Source organism: Choloepus didactylus, chromosome 18, assembly GCF_015220235.1.
Source record: "Choloepus didactylus isolate mChoDid1 chromosome 18, mChoDid1.pri, whole genome shotgun sequence".
Classification (NCBI taxonomy): Eukaryota; Metazoa; Chordata; class Mammalia; order Pilosa; family Megalonychidae; genus Choloepus; species Choloepus didactylus.
In genome coordinates, this window is record NC_051324.1 from 49,056,992 (window position 1) to 49,077,600 (window position 20,609).

Genomic DNA, 20,609 nt, shown 5'->3' on the forward strand with positions numbered 1-20,609 from the left:
AGTCTTCACAGGGCCCCAGAGCCGCAGTCGGCCCCACAGCCCTGGGCCGTCGGCTTCCTACTTCCTCGACCTCCCCGGCGCCCGGCCCTGAGGGCTGGCTCGGCGTGGGGAAGAGAAATCGACTTGAGCAGCTACCCCTGGTCTCGCAACTCCACTGCTGAGGAACTCTAATTTCTCCCTTCGCTCCTTCACCCCCACTTCATGTAGGAGGGTGCTGAGGCGTCGGGAGGGAGGAGGAGCTTGGGCTACCGTCCCTTCCCTCCCCACCCCCTTTAAGGGCGCTTTGGTGGGTGTGGGTTTGGGGTTGGGGGGGGAGGGTGGGGGTTACTTTTTGGAGTGCTGGGGAACTTTTTCCCCTTCTTGAGGCCGGGAGAAAGGGAATGCCCAATTCAGAGAGACATGGGGGCAAGAAGGACGGGGGCGGAGGAGCTTCTGGAACTTTGCAGCCGTCATCGGGAGGTGGCAGCTCCAACAGCAGAGAGCGTCACCGCTTGGTGTCGAAGCACAAGCGGCATAAATCCAAGCACTCCAAAGACATGGGGTTGGTGACCCCCGAAGCAGCACCCTTGGGTACAATTATCAAACCTTTGGTGGAGTATGATGATATCAGCTCTGATTCAGACACCTTCTCTGATGACATGGCTTTCAAACTAGACAGGAGAGAGAATGATGAACGCCGTGGAACTGACCGGAGTGACCGCCTGCACAAACATCGTCACCACCAGCACAGACGTTCTCGGGACTTACTAAAAACTAAACAGACGGAAAAAGAAAAAAATCAGGAAGTCTCCAGCAAGTCGGGATCGATGAAGGACCGGATATCAGGAAGTTCGAAGCGCTCGAATGAAGAGAATGATGACTATGGGAAGACACAGATATCCAAAAGCAGCAGCAACAAGGAATCCAGGTCGTCCAAACTCCATAAGGAGAAGACACGGAAAGAACGTGAGTTGAAGTCCGGGCACAAAGACCGGAGTAAAAGTCATCGGAAAAGGGAAACACCCAAAAGTTACAAAACAGTGGACAGCCCAAAACGGAGATCCAGGAGCCCCCATAGGAAGTGGTCTGACAGCCCCAAGCAAGATGATAGCCCCTCTGGAGCTTCTTATGGCCAAGATTACGACCTCAGTCCCCCAAGATCTCACACCTCCAGCAATTATGACTCCTACAAGAAGAGTCCTGGAAGTACCTCAAGAAGGCAGTCAGTCAGCCCTCCTTACAAGGAGCCTTCAGCCTACCAGTCCAGCACCCGGTCACCCAGTCCCTACAGTAGGCGGCAGAGGTCTGTGAGCCCCTATAGCCGGAGACGCTCATCCAGCTATGAAAGGAGTGGCTCTTACAGTGGGAGATCACCCAGTCCCTATGGGCGAAGGCGTTCCAGCAGCCCTTTCATGAGCAAGCGGTCTCTGAGTCGGAGTCCACTCCCCAGGTGAGTTTTTTGTCTAACGGTCCTTTCTAACTTAGGGTGGGTTATGAGAAGCTGGCAATTAGTCATGTTGACATTTTGACGAAGCCTCCAGTGTTCTAGCCATCACTGATCAGGACATCTTGCTGTTTGCTAAGTCATTCAAGCAATGGGGTTAATCGTTCTCCCCTTAACCCCGAATTCAAGAAGTGGAGCATGGACATACTGCCTAAAACTGCTGAAGGTAGGTACTGCCAGTGATGGGATCTGCAGTGGTAAGGCCTCTGCTTATTGAGCGCCAGGAGTTGATGATGGTTCCCAGAGCTTGGCCAGCTATTGCTTTTGCTTTGTCTTAATTTTATATAGCTGGAGATTTAAGAAATTACAAAGTTTTGTTCACGTTTTCTTGAGGCCATTTCCATATCATCTGTGCTGTCCTCTGAGTCTCTAGACCTCTTAAGTTTATTCTCTTTCTAATTTATTGTGTTATTAAACTTACAGAAGCCTCCCATCTTTTAACTGATGTTTCCGGTGGAAATTCAGCTGATTAATCAGTCCTTGTTCTTTTGAGGGGCCAGCCTAGCAGAAATTGGACCCAAGGACAATTTGGTTTTCTTTACAGAATCTCCCTTGACCTATCTTGTGACCACTGTTAATTTTCAAAATCTTTCTCCTAATAAAAGATACCTTCAAGGTGATATTCTTGTGAGAAAGGCATGTTAATTTGAAATTTAACTGTTGGAGTGAATTATCTGTGAAAGATTGTTCCTCTTCCTAAGTAGATCTCACCTAGTGGCTCTCTACCCACAAAAGCACAACATGGGCTTTGGAGTTAGACGTGAGGGAAATCCTCATGTTGCTTTGTGACCTTTGGCAAATGATTTAATTTCTCTATGCCCTGGGTTTCTTCATATGTGAAACAGGAATTAAAAACTACCTACTTCTAGGATTGTTGTGGGGATTTAATTCATTGTTAATTTGCAGTGCATAACACAGTGCCTTGTACACATCTATGAATGAGGGTAATGTTGTTGAACAGTAGTAGAGAAAAATCCATGCATGTCTTTTATATATGTCACTGTGTGTAATTTCTCCTGACATAAATTTGTAATTACTCATAAACCGGTTTAAATTTGTCCGGCCTCAAGGTTTCTAGCTGTCAAGGTATGAAGTTCCTTAGTCTTTTTCTCCCCCATTTTATTATGAAAAAATTTCAAACACAGAAAAACTAAAAAAAAAAATGTACGATGAATGCCCATATATGTACTATCTAGATTCAATAATATTTGCTATATATTTTATCACATATCTGTCCATCTCTTCATCCATCAGTCCATCTTATGTTTTGTGTTTATTCATCTCAGAGTAAGTTGCAGACATCAGAATCTTTAAACACTTTACCATGTGTTACTGTTAGCTACCTTGAGTTTGTATTTGTTTTTTCTTTTTGAGAGGCAAGGAGTAAAATTATATATAGGGAAATGCTTGTGTCTTAAGTGTACAATTGTAAAGTTGCTTAGTTTTATAAAGAAGCCTAAGAAATAATCTCAGAATATTTGTTTTCTTGAGAGAGTAGTTTCATTAAGGCTGTTCTGAGAATTCTTACTGTTGCGAAGTTTGGGAAGTACAGTGTTCAGAAAGAAGTACATTGACGAGTTTCAGTAAGAACTGCTTCTTTGCCATGATTGCTTTTGGATTCTTAGAGAAAAATAGCACATCTCAAGTTCTCCCTCTACTCAATTGGAACTAGTGCAATAATGGTAAAAATGAATGAAGAAAGAATTGGAGACAGTATGGTAGTATAGAATACAAATATAAATATATAATAGTCCCAGAGCCATGGACACATTTTAATTGACTTAAGTTATATGATTGTATGTGTGCATTGCATGTTTTTCCACTTTCATTGGAATTCCAAACAGTAAGTACAAAAGATTCCAGTTAAACTCATCAGAGGAACATACACATCCCTTTTCTGGTATTCTCCCTGTTTTTTTTCCCTTGGGAGACAAAGTCAAAATAAACAACATCATTTTAAAAGACTAAAAATGCTTTGGCAGAAATGAAATATGTCTTTGCATCCACCAAAGTAGTAGTGATTAATAGTAATTTCATTTCATGTGACCAAACCTAACTTAATTCAGGGGGAAAATACATTTATTTCTGAAGATAAATTTCTTATTTTTGCCTCTGTTTACCTATGTGTCCCCCCCTTTTTTTTTTCCTTGGAGAGTGGATCTGGAGCTCAGATATAGCATTTGTTTGGCCAAAATGCCATAATTATATGGCCATCCAAATGTCCTGTTAACAGTAGGCTTCTGTCCAAAGTTGAGGGGTTTGTAGCAGTTTCCTAGGAAGATTTGGTCTTGCTGAAAGACTAAAGAAATAATGGTTTGTAGTGCATGATCTCTAGAATTCCTTAGTGTTTGGGGTTTTATAAATTTTCCCTAGGATAGAGATTTTGTTTGTTTTATCCAGCTATATAATTCAAGCAGAGAAAATGTCTTGTTTCAGCCAAATATTTACAAAAGGAGTATTCGTTTTCTTAGCAGTACCTCTATTTGGTAAATTCATTTAACTTTGTTTAATATTTTATATCCTCGTGTTTGTATGTGTGTATGTGTATATATACACACATATACTTCCAGAAAGGCAGTATAGGAAAAAGAAAACTATGGATATCATCATATAAGTTGTTTCTCCAATAATGTATGCTCTTTGTTTTAAAACATTTTGATTCAAGTCAGTCTTAGCAGTTATCAAAGATAAAGGCAGATATTGATGATCTGGCATAAGGACAATTTGTTCTGACTACTGGGCAAATTATGTTTTGTCCAATCACACTTTCAGTGCTTTTTTGTGTGTGTGTGTGTGTGAGGACTGTGCAGGTTAGGTTTTAGTAAAAAGCAAAAAGAAATGTTGAGAGGTGGTTTCAATTTAGAATTATCTGCCATCTCCCAGATTTTATTTCCCAGTCCTTCCTCATGAAGACTATAAATAGAAAATGCCATACCTTGCTTTATGAGTTCTGCAAAGTTGTTTGGAAATAATTTTACATTAAAAGTTCCAGGAGACATCAAATTTTTGAGAACATCTAATAAATTATTTTGGTAAAACAATTTCCCCAATTTATTTTGTAAATCCTAACTCTTGCATGTTGGGGGTTTGCTTACTATACATACAACTTTGTTATAAAGTAACAATACAAGGAATAAAAAGTTTTCCTGGGATCTGCAAATTAAATAGCTCGCTAATTTAAAAAGTTTAGGTTTTGGTGTAGCATGTTAGTTACTTTTAATTGCCTTACATAGTCTACCTTTAATATATGGTATAATTTCTTTGTCATGTTTTCATTTTATTCAAGATTAGAACCAAAATTATAAAAGCAATTATTGTGAATATGGCTATTTCATTTCCAAAGTGGAAAAGAATAATACTGATCCAGCTTCCTTCAGTTGAATAAGGAGTGGATAATTTTTAGTGTTTTTATGATTCAAACACGTTGCATGCAGAATTTAGTTCCTTTTAAACTAACCTGTTGTTTAGTTTAGAACAGTTTTAGATTTACAGAAAAATTGTGACAGTAGTAGGGAGTTCCTAGTATTAATCCCATAATCCCCTATTAACAACTACCATTAGTGTGATATATTTGTTACAATTAATGAACCACTATTGATACATTATGTTTAATTAAAATCGATCATTTATTCAGATTTCCTTAGTTTTTACGTAATATCCATCCTCTGTTTCAGGATCTTATCTAGGATACCACAGTACATTTAGTCATCAGGTATCCTTAGGCTCCTCTTGGCTATGACTGTTTCTCAGACTTTCTTTGTTTTTGATGGCATGTATCTGTTTTTAAGATTGATAATTACTCAAAGTGATGATGGTCATGATGATTACAGTTCTCCAAGCTATGTTAACTGATTTATTTTCCTCCACAAATTTTATAGTCTATTCATTTAAACTGCATTTTTCTTTTTCCAGTAGGAAATCCATGAAGTCCAGAAGTAGAAGTCCTGCATATTCAAGACACTCATCTTCTCATAGTAAAAAGAAAAGATCTGGGTCACGCAGTCGACATTCCAGTATCTCACCTGTCAGGCTTCCATTGAACTCCAGTCTGGGAGCTGAACTCAGTAAGAAAAAGAAGGAAAGAGCAGCTGCTGCTGCTGCAGCAAAAGTGGATGGAAAGGAATCCAAGGGTTCACCTATAATTTTGCCTAGAAAAGAGAACAGTTTAGTAGAGGTTAAGGATTCAGGCTTGGAGTCTAAAAAGTTATCCAGAGTTGTAAAATTGGAAAAATCTGCTCCAGATACTGAACTGGTGAATGTAACACATCTAAACACAGAAGTCAAACATTCATTAGATACAGGGAAAGTAAAGTTGGATGAGAACCCTGAGAAGCATCCTGTTCTTAAAGATTTGAAAGCACAGGGAACAAGAGACTCTAAACCTATAGCATTGAAAGAGGAGATTGTTACTCCAAAGGAGACAGAGACATCTGAAAAGGAAACTCTTCCACCTCTTCCCACAATTACTTCTCCACCACCCCCTTTACCAACTACTACCCCTCCACCTCAGACACCCCCTTTACCACCTTTGCCTCCACTACCAGCTGTTCTACAGCAGCCACCTCTGCCTCCTCCCCAACCAGCATTTAGTCAGGTTCTTGCTTCCAGTACTTCAACTTTGCCCCCTTCTACTCATCCAAGGACATCTGCTCTAACCTCCCAGGCAAATTCTCAGCCCCCTGTACAGGTTTCTGTGAAGACTCAAGTATCTGTAACAACTGCTATTCCACACCTGAAAACTTCAACATTGCCTCCTCTCCCCTTCCCACCTTTATTACCTGGAGATGATGAAATGGATAGGTAAGTCCCATATTTAATTTGAAAACATTAACACTCTTGATCTAAGTATAATGTATTTTTTTGTGTTCAAACTTTGTCAAAACTTTTATAATACATGCCTTTGATGTTTGATTTTCAGTGGAAAAGTTCATATCTGTGACTATTACTTGGAAAGAATGAATTATGATTTGAGTCCTAGATACCTCAATTACTCCTAATTTTATTTATTGATAAGGCTAATAGTGATTCAAGCTTTAAAAATCAATAGTGTTTTTTCCCTAACTTTTTATTTTGGAAGTTAATACCTACAGAAAAATTAAAAGAATAATACAATTAAAACCCATATACTCTTACTTAGTTTCACCAATTGTTAATTTTTTGCCACATTTGCTCTAGTTGCAGATATATCACTCCTAAAACTTCAGCATGTCTGTACTAAAAAAAAGAACATTCTCCTATATAACCACAATATACCTTCCTCACTCTAAAAATTTAAATTTGATTTAATAATAGCAATAGTCATATTATCATAATGTCAATAATAATATTTAATGTCACCAGAAGTCCCCAAATGTCTTTTATAGCTGGATTTTTTTTCCTGTATCCAGAGTTCAGATCAGGTTTAATATGAATAGGACTGCTGTTTCAAAAAATTTAATTATCCTTTAAGGAGCAAGAGAACAAATACGTAAAATCTTTGCTAATTGGAATATAATTCACAATGGGATGATGGGAAGAGCTCTAATTTTAGTGAGTCCTCTGTGTACTGAGAGTTGAAATGATTACCTTGGCAGGACTAACTAGGCAAGTACCACCAAACCATGCTTTAGTAATGACACATATACGTGGTAGTCTTTGTGTTACTGTTTCTTCTGCGATCCTGTCCTCTTGTTCTCTAGGATATGAATTGCGTTTATTGCAACAAACTTACATTGTATACACAAAAATAAGTATCGCTGATCTTGTATCCCAGACCAATTCCTAAGCCTCCATTACTTTCCAGGTGATATCAGTAATTTGGACGATGATACAATTCAGCTTTTTAGGTCTACAGTCTTCTGTTCTCCCCTCTGTGCCTTTTAAGGAGGTGCAAGCGTAGTAAAGGGGAAAATAAGTATTTAAAAAAGAATGGCTCTATTCCTATTCATAGTGGTGAATCTGACTTGAAAGAAACATTCCACATGCTCTTTCAATAATAATAGATATTTATGAGTTTTGCCACATACTGAGAACTGCAAAGAGGACAGAACCTGAAATATATGTAGAAAAATTTGTTTGAGGTACAAAATATGCTTCTTATAGATGAGAGCTATGTGTTTATATAGTTTTTATTTGAAAAGGAAATGGTCAGTTGAGCATTTATCCATAGGGACCCTTACCTATTATCTGTCCACAGGAATCTCATTTAGAAATTAGTTTACATAGTTGTGAAACAGTATCACTGTGGCTAAGAATCTTGATTTTGAAATGTTGTTTACTTGGCTCACCAAGTCTACAGTTACCTGTTGAACCTACCATGTGTTAGTGTAGAATGCAGATTCCTAGAGGTTGGATGATTTTGATAGAAGGCACATCTTTCAGATTGGGGATGAAAGGTAAAGTAAGACTATTCAAAATTTATTTGAATGTGTGGCTATCTTTAAGAAATTGTATGAGAGAATGAAGTAAGCCGGACTATTTTTGTTATATATGCTGATTCTGAAAGTGTAACTATTTTATTTCCTAATCTAATTTAATTATTTATAAATGTATGATTATTTAATATCAGTTGATTATTAACTATTTCGTTGTTTGCCACGTGAAATATAAGAAAATTATTAAAGGTCGAAAAATGAAAATGAAGATTTCTTCCATTATCAATTTAATTTTTCATGTATTCATTTTAAATTCAAGAAGTTTTTTGCTTTTGTCTTTAAAATTTGGGGGGGGTATTCTATCCATGTACTAGATGCTCCTAACTTTTACATAATTTCAAATAATTTATCTTATCACTTGAGTCTGCTTCTCAGCAGCTTAAATGTTGAAAATGTGACTTTTACATCTTTTTTATTGTGTACGGTGCCTTAAAAGTACAGTACAGAATGCAATCAATAAATATTGGTTATTTAAATGAGTAAGTAAAACTGCTAAAAAGTGCCAACATCAGGGCTTTCATGACATGGCAATTAATTAAGAAATCAGTTCCCACCTGGATGATGTAAAGCTGTATTAGAGGATTTTTCCTCTTTTGTTTAGAATCCTTTGGGAAAAGAATGAAAATTTTCTTTCAAACCTGTATTTTTGGGCAGGAGTGTATTAACCCAAGTATCAAATGCAGGAGTGAATTTTGACTAATGGATTCGTAAAAACCTTTCTAATTCGTGGTCTGTACTTACTGATTTCAAGAAGCAAAGGCTGCAAACACCCTCTTCTGACATAAATTCATTTTTCATGAGCATATTCATATGTTAGCTATTTTTTTAATCTGTATACTTCTCTAGAAATTTCTGTTAACTGCATAAGTTTTTTTATCTTTTCTTCTGCCCTATTTTTTGTTAACCTGGTTCATTTGGAGTGTACGTATGCTCTACACTATTCTTAAAGACGATGTTTCTAGGATTATTGAGTTATGTGTAGAAAAGAAAGTAAGGATCTGTGTGACCATTCCACTCTGATTTAGGTTTTTGCTGATAGAATGTTTAGTTTCCATTTTTTTATGTACTCTATTCAAATTTTTAATACAGATTTGTAAATATAAATGAACTTTTTAAACATCTTGCTTTAAGGTGAAGTGGATATGTGATTATATTTAAAGAAGTATATGCTGTTAAAACTTGAAAATTATCAGGAAATTTAATTACTTTTTAAATAGTTTAAATGTAAATTCCAGATGCTTTATTAAAAATAAAAACTTATTAGAAATGTTTATGTTGCACCTACAGATTAAACCTCATTATCATGAATTTCAAGATGTTATCCAGATTTTAAAATCTGGAATGTCCTAAGGCTTGCTGGTTTTTATTTGTTTGTTTTAATTATCATACACAAATGTTATGCAGTCTATTCACCATGTGTGAATCTGTCCTCAGGTGTAAATAGGGAACTAGGAAGTATTGATATTGATATAGTACATCAGCACTTTTTGGTACTGAATCTTCAAGTAAGGACTTTGACTACAATATCTGCTTCTCTATGTTAGACCCTCTCTTCATCTACCTATATGTCCTCAGAACTTTTTAGAGATATATTTTACTGAGTATGCTATACTAAAGGTTAAAGATCATAATATTAAGCATTGCATCTTTATGGGCCATCATTATTTCAAAGTTTTTGGTACAGTGGAATTTGTTAAAACAGGGTTTAACTTTTATTCAAATTGTGTGCCCTGAACTGGTAGTACATATCCTTTCAATCAATAATTCTTGAAATAAACATGCTGAAAATGTAATTTTTCAGAAGCAATGTACATTTTCTTAATAGCAAACTCTTATATGAAGCTATACCATAAACCTTGAAGAAAACAAAGGCTAAATATAGAATGTAGACTGGACTTAACTTGAAATGATAGTGAGACAGTTCAAATATTTCACTTGTTCTCATTCTGCTGAGTGAAACAGCCAAGATTTCTGAATCACACGGAATTGAGATAAAGAATTTTCTGACATTAATAGTTGAGAAATTATGAATTTTCCTTCACTGAAGGTCATGAAAATTGGGGAAACATTTTAATTTTCTGTATTGCATTCAGACTCAAGAGTTTTCAGGTAATGGATTTTGTTCCAGGGTGGAAAAATCTTAGTGCAAATAATGTTGTGTTTTCATCTCTACCAGTAACTCAACAGAAAGTTTCAGATGTTCATTTTGCACTCCATTGTCTTCCTCAGGTGGATATGGTGTAACCTAACTTAAAATTCTGTTGTTCTGTCTGATTTACAAGGGAGTAATCAAAATGATGAAAATTGGTAGGAAGTAGTATCTCTTAGGATTGTGTTCTTATATTTTGAATAAACATTCTTCTTTTTTTTTTTTTTTTTAAGAGTAGAGATTGAATTTCACGTGCAAAGGGCAGCAACATACTTTAAAAAGATGCATTGCAAGGGATTAGACCTATGGAAATATTCATGCAAAGACATAACTACCTATCAGAAAAGTGGAGGAGGAATTAATTAAAACGTGGTTAAGATTCTCAGATAGTTTTCAACCTGTGATACTACAAAGCTATAGAAAAGAGTTATCTAGCATGGTTTTATTTGTACACATGATTGAATATGCAAGATTTTTGTCTTCTGGAGATATGCGTGACAAAGACTCTTTCCTTTACTCATAAATAAATTGATATGGTTTAAAAGTTGTATCTGAAAACTGATTTTTTTCAGCCTGTTCTAGGAAAGCTATTTTTTTCCCTATTACCGACTACTATACTATAATTTACTGATTATCATAAGAAGCTCGCTGTTGGCCTTCATGATTCTGAGATAGTTGTTTGAGAGTTATTTTGGCTAGGTAGAGATGTTCGCCTTCTGCTTCTAGACCAATAGAGTGTCAATATGTTTTTCACGAATTTTGATTTCCAGCTTAACTATACTTTTTGCAAAACACTCCTTTTTACAAGTTTTCTCTGCAGCTTTGGTAATACAGTGTGTTAAATTGTTTAGCTCTCATTCATTCTTTAAATCTTTGCTGGTTGAACTATAGAGTAGAGATGATGAACTCCATGAGTTGCAGTGGTACTTTATGAATTTAAGATGATTACTTCCTGCATTTTATTTCATCTCAGTGAAAATCCAAATAGACTCTAGAAGGACACTAAAGAAAGAGTTTGATAGTGGACCTATAAGTAATAGCTCAAATTTTTTGTTGTTCCTTTAGTATATTATAGATCTCTTTTTGCAAAATCCAAGTATCTTTAGCTGTGATAAACTCCATTTCCTTATATTACGTTTTAGTCCTTAAAAATAAAATCTCTGTAATCTGTTAGCAAACATTATAATCTTCATTGGAAAGTTTTATTTGTATATCCTTCAAAAAATAATTGTGATCTTTTTCTTCTTGTTCCCTATATTCTTTAGTCCAAAGGAAACTCTTCCTTCAAAACCTGTAAAAAGAGAGAAGGAACAGAAGACACGTCACCTACTTACAGACCTTCCTCTCCCTCCAGAGCTCCCTGGTGGGGATCCATCTCCCCCAGACTCGCCAGAACCAAAGGCAATCACACCACCTCAGCAACCATATAAAAAGAGACCAAAGTGAGTTTTTAGAGGAACTTACCCTTAATTATAGCTTTCTTCCTTACCTTTGACCTAAATCTCACAGTTTTCTTACACAGTCCATGCTGGTAAGATCATAAACATTTGGTCCTAAAGTATGTTTTTTATTTAATGAATAAAAGGCTTTTTAGGAGATCCATTCATCTGTACCCAGATACCTAGCTGTCTTTTTAGAAGTGCAATAATTTACTAATTTCAGATATACAGCAAACACTGATCCCTTGTGTCTTTTGAATTCATAATACATAAAGAGGGAAAAAGCCCTTTTATTCAGAATATGTCAATCATGCACACATTTATGAAAAATTAATATGTGGATTTTTTTTCCTAAAGCGCAAAAGTTGCTGTGTTATAAATGTAGTAGAATCCAGGTTTGATCTGATTGTCAGCAATCCTCTCTCTATAATAAAAATAGTTACCATTTATTGAGTATGTATTATTGCCAAAGTTTTATATTTTATTTTCTTAGTAACCGTGTGATACAGGAATTCTTTTCCCATTCTACAGTAGAGGAAGCCGTTCATTACTCTAGAGAGGTCTGAAAGTAAGCAGCAAATCTATTATTTGATCTTATGTCTTCTAGAAGCCAAAAATCAGTCTTAGCCACTGTGAGAGGCTATTTAAACTATTTATTTCATAACATTTAATTCCTTCCTTTTTAATAAGGAAATTAATAAAAGATACAGTGAAATCATCATGAAAGAATTATGTTTTCTTCTTTGGATAGATCAGTTTTTTTAAAGTCACTTTTGTCTTTATTTTTGTTTGCCTTTTTCAGAATTTGTTGCCCTCGTTATGGAGAAAGAAGACAAACAGAAAGTGACTGGGGGAAACGTTGTGTGGACAAGTTTGACATTATTGGGATTATTGGAGAGGGAACGTATGGCCAAGTTTATAAAGCCAAGGACAAAGACACAGGTAAATATTGCTACAAAAGTCTAAATTTCAGCAAGTTAACAGCAATACAGATGTCTTAAGTGGATTTAGGAAAAATAATTTTTTTATTCTAATTTGGTCTCCAAAATTTACTAAATAGACTAGTTTTCCAAAAGAATAATAAAATCATCAATGTTTAAAAGCCCTCCCTTTTTGCTGTTGTTGTGTTCTAAACATTTTATAGCTTTGTTGGAAATTCAAGTGAAGGTAAAAATATAATTTCCATACTGTTATTTGTTTGGTAAGGGGGAAATCGTTGAAGATAAATGAAGTATTTGAACTACTGGGATTTTTTTTTTTAGGCCTTACTGAATATTGAATTAAAAAATAACTCCAAGTTTTTAAAAAAATCAGTTAAGAAAGGGAACAAAGGGATTTTATTTATTTATTTATTTTTAAGATGTAAAAGTATCTGGCATCTAAACATTAAAGTAGGAATTAAGTCTTATCTTTCAGAGCAAGGGCATATGTTGGCTGGTTCAGATGGTGGCCACAAAAATGCTAATTGATAATGATAATGGTTTGTATTTGTTTTGACAGGGGAGCTTGTGGCCCTGAAGAAAGTAAGACTAGACAATGAGAAAGAGGGCTTCCCAATCACAGCCATTCGTGAAATCAAAATCCTTCGTCAGTTGATCCACCGAAGTGTTGTTAACATGAAGGAAATCGTCACAGATAAACAAGATGCACTGGATTTCAAGAAGGACAAAGGTACTAGCAAAGACCTGTGTTTCTAAAGGGTAGATTGGTAAAATTGGTAAAATCTTACTTCCTTTCTTAACTTGTTTGCCTGTTTTGAAATTTTGACCAGGTAGCACTAAAGACCAGCATTTTTCTGTAATCCATGTCAGAATTAAGATGATGGCAGATTGCTCTTGTGCTGAATAGTGCATGTTTTATAAAATGTCCAGTCTTCATCAGTATACTCTTTATACTTGTAGAAGTCATTATTAATCATTAAATTACACATTAGGTAGGGTCTTCTTGATACCCAATAAAGCCAGTGATATAAGACCATCTTCCCAACAGCTTTTCCTTGGCTTTTTAGATCTTTATTTTTTTAGGTCTCTTTATTACAAACAAATTATATTGTAATAACAATTATGGAAATTAAAACCCAAATTTATCAGTTACTTTTACATCATCCCTTCTGTTTATTGCTTATATGCATTCATAGTTTTTACATAGTTTTACACTGGTACAGTTTGGAATTCAATGCACAGATTTCTAAAACAGTCTCTTTCAGGTCACATAGTGGTTTGTTTTCCTGGTGGTGTAACTTTTGTTCCTTTTGGGGGAATAAAATTTTTCATATTGTTTCCATTGAAGTAGTCTACACATGACATCATCCAAGCTACCTTTATTAAAGCAAATTTGAAAAAGGTTTCATGATGGGCAACTGAAAATAGAGCTTTTAGCATTAAGTGAAGAGATGGCATCTGTGAATATAGTCCGGAATGTTAAGAGAGAATATGATTGAGGTACATAAGACTAGGAAGGTAATGAATAATTTTAAGCCAGGCTTACTTAGAGAACCTCAAGGATATTAGCATTGGAAGAACAGTACTGCTTAAGTAATATATATGTGATTTTAAAGCAAACAAAAGGAATCTCTGCTTACATGACAGCATTTAGATAAATTAATGGTCAGACCTGAGTAGAATTAAGAGTAGTAGGTATATTTCTGGGTGTGTCTTAATATTTTTCTTTTCAGATTGTAAAAATAATACAATATATTGACAGTTTCTAGGAGGATACACATAATGTTAATTGGGGGCTTTTGGAGAGAGAGAGAGGCTTATTTTTTTTTAACTTTAAAATTCAACTTTTAATTTTTATTCACATGCAGTTGTAAGAAATAATTCAGATTCTGTAGACCCAATTTCCAGTTTCCCTTATGGTAACACCTTTTTTTTTTTTCTTAAGATTTCCTTCTTTTGTTTTTGCATAATTTTTTAAATACAGTTTTATTGAGTTATATTCACATACCCTACAGTCATCCACAGTGTACAATCAACTATTTATAGTACCATCATCTAGTTGTGCATTCATTACCAGAATCAACTTTTGAACACTTTTCTTACTCCAAAAAAATAAAAATAAGAATTAAAAAAGAACACCGAAAACATTCCATCCCCCCCTTCCCATCCTATTTTCATTTTAGTTTTTGTCCCCATTTTTCTACTCATCTTTCCATACACTGAACAAAGGAAGTGTGAGCCATGAGATTTTCACAATCACACGGTCACGCCCTGTAAACTACATAGTTATGCAGTTGTCGTCAAGAATCAAGGCTACTGGGTTGCAGATTAACAGTTTCAGGTATTTCCTTCTAGCTATTCCAGTACAGTAAAAACTAAAAAGGGATATCTATATAGCGCGTAAGAATAACCTCCAGAATGACCTCTCGACTCCATTTGAAATCTCTCAGCCACTGAAGCTTTGTTTCATTTCACTTTCCCCTTTTGGTCAAGAAGATTTGCTCAATCCCACGATGCCAGGTCCAGGCTCATCCCTGAGAGCCATGTCCCATGTTGCCAGGGAGATTTATACCCCTAGGAGTCATGTCCCACGTAGTGGGGAGGGCGGTGAATCCACCTGTCTTGTGGGCTTGGAGAGAGAGGCCATATCTGAGCAACAAAGAGGTTCTCTGGGGGAGACTCTCAGGCACAATTATAAGTAGGCTCAGCCTCTACCCTGTAGTAACTGTCTTAACAAAGACACGCCCCAAGATCGAGGGCTCATCCTACCAAACTGTCAGTCCTCAATGTTTGGAAGAACACCAGTAACAACCCAGGTGGGAAGTCCAACATCTTCTCATTCTTCCCCAGTTTCCCATGGGTCCCTGCAAATATTTCCTCATTCTCTGCCCAAATTACTTTGGGATATATTGGAATTTCACACTAACCTGTACAAACCTACCAGATCTCATTTCCTATTCAAAAATCCATGTAATTATGGTGTTTGAATAAACTGACCATACAAGTTAAATTGTTTAGTGTGCTACAGCAAATATAGATCCTGCACCAAATAAACATCTCTTCCCTTTGTCTCACACAGAAGTTGAAGTTTTAAAAACAGTCAGTATCATCCTTTACCCTTTGGTCTGATTTGCCTTAGTCCTAACCAGATCTGCTTCATTCATATCTCTAATTAAGGTCTGAATGGAGAGAGGCTTAATTTTCATCCATGCCATTCTGTACTGTTTAAATCATTTACCATGAATTGTTTAAATTCTTTTTTTAAAAATCATAAATAAATGACTAAATGGATGAAATGCATGCCCATTGTGGAAAAAATTTAAAATCCAGAAAAGTAAGCAAAAGAAAATAGCAGTCACCTCTCTCCCACTCTATCCCAACATACAGCCACCCATAGAAAACCACATTTTGGCTTATTTCCTTCTAGTAACTTTATATTTTATTTTAATATAACTGAGATCAAAGGGTATTTGGTGTGTTATAACATGTCATAAGCTGTTTTCTATAGTATTAAATGTTTTAATGGTTGTGCATAAAGATAAGAAAGCCCATATTTACTTTATCATTCCTCTGTTTTATATTTTTTAGAAATATAATAACGCTATATTCACCTTGGTGCATAAATTTTTACATTGTGATTTTTTTTTTAGTGTGTCTTCTTAGAAATAAAGTTATTTGGGCAAAAGGATTTTCATATTTAATGGTAGATTGCTTTTAATAAAGATAAAAATCTGTGTCCTTCCAGTGAGTGCCATCTCACTGAAACTTCCCCAACATTGAGTATATCTTTAAAAATAATTGTCATCTTGGTAGGTGAAGTATATTATTTTAGATTGCGTTTCTTATATTACTTCTGAGGTTTTTTCCACATTTATCAGTTTTATTTGCTTTCCCTTTTTTTGAGTTGTCTTTTTCATTTGCCCACTTATCTTGGAATCACTGTATTTTTCTTATTAATTCATATGATAATCTTGCCAAATTAATTCCTTTAATGCACTGGTTCTTAAAGTTTTAGGGCCATGAACCTTTGAGCATCTTTTGAGAGTTATGGACTCTACTTTTCAAAAAAAAAAAACAGCAAAAACATGGGTTTAAAATGTTGCATAGTATTTCAGAGGGTCCTTGAAGAATCCCTTCCTTTATGCTACTATGAGACAGAATTTTGAACAGAATAGATGATTATCTAACTAGATACAGTATTTCTTATGTTACAAGATTTATCTCCATCTTGCATCCTGCCAAAAGGAGAAAGAAAGAATGGGTTTCAATCTTTCACAACTATTTTCTTGGAGTACTTCTCACTCCTTTTATCTCCTTCTAAATTTAGATTCTTAAATACTATGAATTTCACTAATAATCTGTACCAGATATACCATATTGCCCATGGCATAGTATGTGGATCCTGTTAACAAGGTATAGATCTTCACAAAAATAGTCATAGACAATGTGTAATAAATGGGCATGGCTATGTTACAAATACAACTTTTTATAACAATAGGTAGAAGGCTGGAATTGTCCCAAGATCCATAGTTTGCCAACTCTGGTTTAGGTCATAAAAGTCAGTAGTAATATCATCTGATCAGGGCAGTTGTTCCCTTAAGACATAAGTAGTCCAAAGAACAATGGTCTAGGAGTCAGAAGATTAACTCAAATAGAAGTTCTGTGATTTATTTTTAGAAAGTGTTAGTTATTCACTACTCCTAGTTTCAATTTCTCTATAAAATTAAAGGATTGTTTCAGGTAGTCTTATGGTCAGCTCCAAAGTTATATTAAAATTTGAGGTATTATTTCAGTATCCTTTTTTTCTTCTAATTTTTCTCATCTTATTTAGGTGCCTTTTACCTTGTATTTGAGTATATGGACCATGACTTAATGGGATTGCTAGAATCTGGTTTGGTGCACTTTTCTGAGGACCATATCAAGTCATTCATGAAACAGTTAATGGAAGGATTGGATTACTGTCACAAGAAGAATTTTCTACATCGGGATATTAAATGTTCTAACATTTTGCTGAACAACAGGTAACAGAAACTAAAGGAGATTGAGCACTTTCTTCGTTTCCTCTGATCCCCTTAATTTCAGCTTATTAATTAGGATTATAAGTAGACTCAATAGTGCAGTTTTTTTGTATTTGCATGCATCTAATATTTGTACTTTAGGAACAACTTGAAATAGGTGTACTCTGATCAAAACAGCTTCCAGACTCAATTTTGGTAAGAAATTAACAGAAGAAGGCTTCTAAAGGTTTTTACATGCAGGTATTTAGGGAATTACTCAGATCCTGCAAAAGTATTCAGAAAGCCTTTTGCCATAGTTAGTAAATAATATTATTGTAGCCCTAAGCAAATGCAAAACAAAGGTTGAGTTCTTAATGATATTACCCCTCATTTAGTGGAGTGAGACATGCCTATTCCTTTAGCTGCTTTTGAGCCTTTCTCAGTTATCACAGTTCACAGTAAGCACAGGTGACGCCTTTCTGTCCAGCACTGACTCCCAGGTTTTAAATAATGTAGACAGACAGGAATCTGGTGACAAACAGGTGTTAATTTTTCCATTTTTATCATCTGTTTCTTCCTCCCTGGTTATTTGCCTACTGTTCATTGGTGATATCAAATGTATTATGCACACTTGTCTTTCATAACAGCTCTACCTGTTGAGGGATAAACAGCAAGTCTGGTACCATTAAAATCAGGCTAATGTTTGGTTATGTAAATAATTGGGCCATTTACATCCATTGTTACATTCGGTAATTCATCCATTCTTTTAAACATTTCTGTTCAATTCTATCTAACAGATATTATCTAGATAGGAATATAGGATGAGTATGACACGTTTCCTGTTCTTACGGAGTGGAGTGAGCAATCTTCCATGTTTGGTTTTAGCACTGTCCCTGTTTTAACACTCAAAGTCCCACATGGGATGGTTAGTCACCTTCTGGAGCTCAGAGTTTCATAAGGGCATTAAATAAATAAATTACTCAATTCAGTAAACATTTATTAAGCCTACTTTTTTCCTTGAATTTGGGAGCACCTGGGAAGATGCAGTGTGAGCAAGGAATTTTGAGGAATGAATAGGAATTTATCAGAAAAGGGGAGATCAAGTTTCTAGGTGTAAAACAGGTCAGTATTGCTAGACCAAGAAGGATGTATCATATAATGGCAAGAGATGAAGCTGGACAGCTGCAAAGAACCAGTTTGAACATCTTTTATACCCCATTAAGGAGCTTAAACTTTTATCTGTTAAAGAGAGACATTGAATAGTGCTGATTTGGTTTATTTTTTGTTTTTTTAATTATACAAGTAATGCATTATTTTAGGTTGCTTTTTATACTTGCACAATTATTAATGAGACAAAATCATTTTAGATAGAGGAAAGACAGTCTTCTGTTTTAGAAAGAACACTAAATGATCACTATCTGATGTATAGACTGAAGGCAGGGAGACTTACTAAAAACACCATAAGAAATGGTCAGTGCCTGAAGTAACCAAGGCAATTGCTTGTAGGGATGGACAAGATAATCTTGGTAGATCAATAGACTTTAGTGAGTAAGTGAATGTTGGGTAATGAATAAGATAAAGTAGGGAACTCCCAGATTTCTGACTTGGGAAACTTATCTAGACGGGTGGCACTACCAATCAATATAGGGAATATAGAAGGAAGATCAGGTTGGGTGGAGTGAAGAGTGACTCCCTTTTAGATTTGTCTGTAGTATATCCGGGGTAGTGATATCTATTAGGCGTATGATCATTTGGGAGATCCAAACTAGCAGTATAGATTTGGGAATTATCAAGCATAGAAAAGATGTCAGAAGATGGAACCCAAGGGAATTGTCAGAGAGATATGAAGAAAATAAGAAAAATATGAATGCAAAAATAGGCAGGTTTAAGAAGGGAGTGGTCATACATGTCAGATGATGCAGACAGATTTTAAGAACTAAGAAGAAGAATATGAAAATTAAAAGGTCAGTGGTGACATTAGTGTGGGGTAAGTAGGTGGGTAACACAATGAGAAAGTGGACGTATGTGTGTCTTATTTTTTATTGTTATTGTTTTTTTTGTTTTGTTTTAAAGATGGCAGAGACTTGGGCATTTTTAAATCCTAAGGGGAAAGAAAATGGATAGAACAGGAAAAGTTGAAGATTTAGGAGCAAAATAATTAAAGAAGCAGGGTTCTTGAGGAGATGGGATCAAAGCCACAGGTGAAGGAGTTACCCTTTAAAAAGAAAAGACATTGACATACCTTTTTCTGTAATTGAAGTGAAAAAAGGAAAGGTAGGTTATAAATGCAAGTAAATTTATAAGTAAAAGTAGGATGTTAAGGGACTTGTAACTCCTGATAATGTTTTTCTTTTCAGTGAAGAATAAGGTCATTACTGAGAGTCAGAGGGTAGGTAATAGATTAGGGCATTAAGGGAGAATACCAAAGGTTTGTAATCACAGCCAAGCAGAATCGGAGAGGTTGCTGACCAAAGGCAAGTAAAAGAAGTAACAAACAATGTTGAGGACCTAAGTAAGATAGGAAACCACACATTTTGCAGTGGCACCAATTAATGTGATGTGTGAGCCCCCCCCCCCTTAGTTTGTGTTAAATTCTCTAGGTAGAAACAGAAAAAGCAAATTCTCTGTTGATCCAGAATTTGAGATTTATGGATTAGATGTGTCAAAAGATCACAAGTGGAGCAAACTCTGAAGTAGTTTTGTTAATTGACCAAGGTTTCCAGGGTTTGTAGGGAAAGAAGTATAATGTAAGGAAGAGCCAATAAACTGGGAGAGAATGGAGGCATCAAGTACTTGAAGATCTTGAGATCATAAGCAGTTAAAACATTCATCTCAGAAAGGATTCCCTACAGATCCCTATATTCAGTTTTTTATTCCTGTGATGTCGTGCCCTAATTGACAAAGTAATGGCATTTCTATTCTAATTTGTATTACCAAATGTTTACCTGTTTCCCAGGTCATATCACCATGATGGCTTAGTTGTAAGGGAAAAGTACTAATCAGTAAAAGAGCTTCAAGGATGGTCCATCACAGACCAATTTCATTCCACATTTATTTAGTACCCACTATGTCCAGGCAAGAAATATACTGATGCTGATGATATTTTGGTCGAGCCTAATTTTCCATATGTCTGTCACTATTGCTTTAATGTAGAAAGTTGCAGCTAGTAGTTACTTTGTTTTTAATA

General features: G+C 35.5%; 1 protein-coding gene across 15 annotated transcripts in view; it reads left to right on the forward strand.

Annotated features, from left to right (window-relative positions):
- Positions 1-329: 329 nt before the first annotated feature.
- Positions 330-20,609, forward strand: part of CDK12 (cyclin dependent kinase 12) — a 56,119-nt gene continuing 35,839 nt past the window's right edge. For 8 of the 15 annotated variants that reach the window (XR_005212616.1, XR_005212617.1, XR_005212618.1 and 5 more), the window contains exons 1-6: positions 332-1,429; positions 5,396-6,283; positions 11,311-11,487; positions 12,287-12,426; positions 12,985-13,155; positions 17,257-17,446. Coding sequence is in view for 11 of the 15 variants with exons in the window: in XM_037808501.1 (XP_037664429.1) it covers positions 381-1,429; positions 5,396-6,283; positions 11,311-11,487; positions 12,287-12,426; positions 12,985-13,155; positions 17,257-17,446 (2,615 nt within the window). In the remaining 4 variants the exon portion in view is untranslated. Of the gene's footprint in view, positions 1,430-5,395; positions 6,284-11,310; positions 11,488-12,286; positions 12,427-12,984; positions 13,156-17,256; positions 17,447-20,609 lie in introns of all 15 variants that reach the window. The other 7 variants (XM_037808499.1, XM_037808494.1, XM_037808493.1 and 4 more) reach the window with 3 other exon arrangements.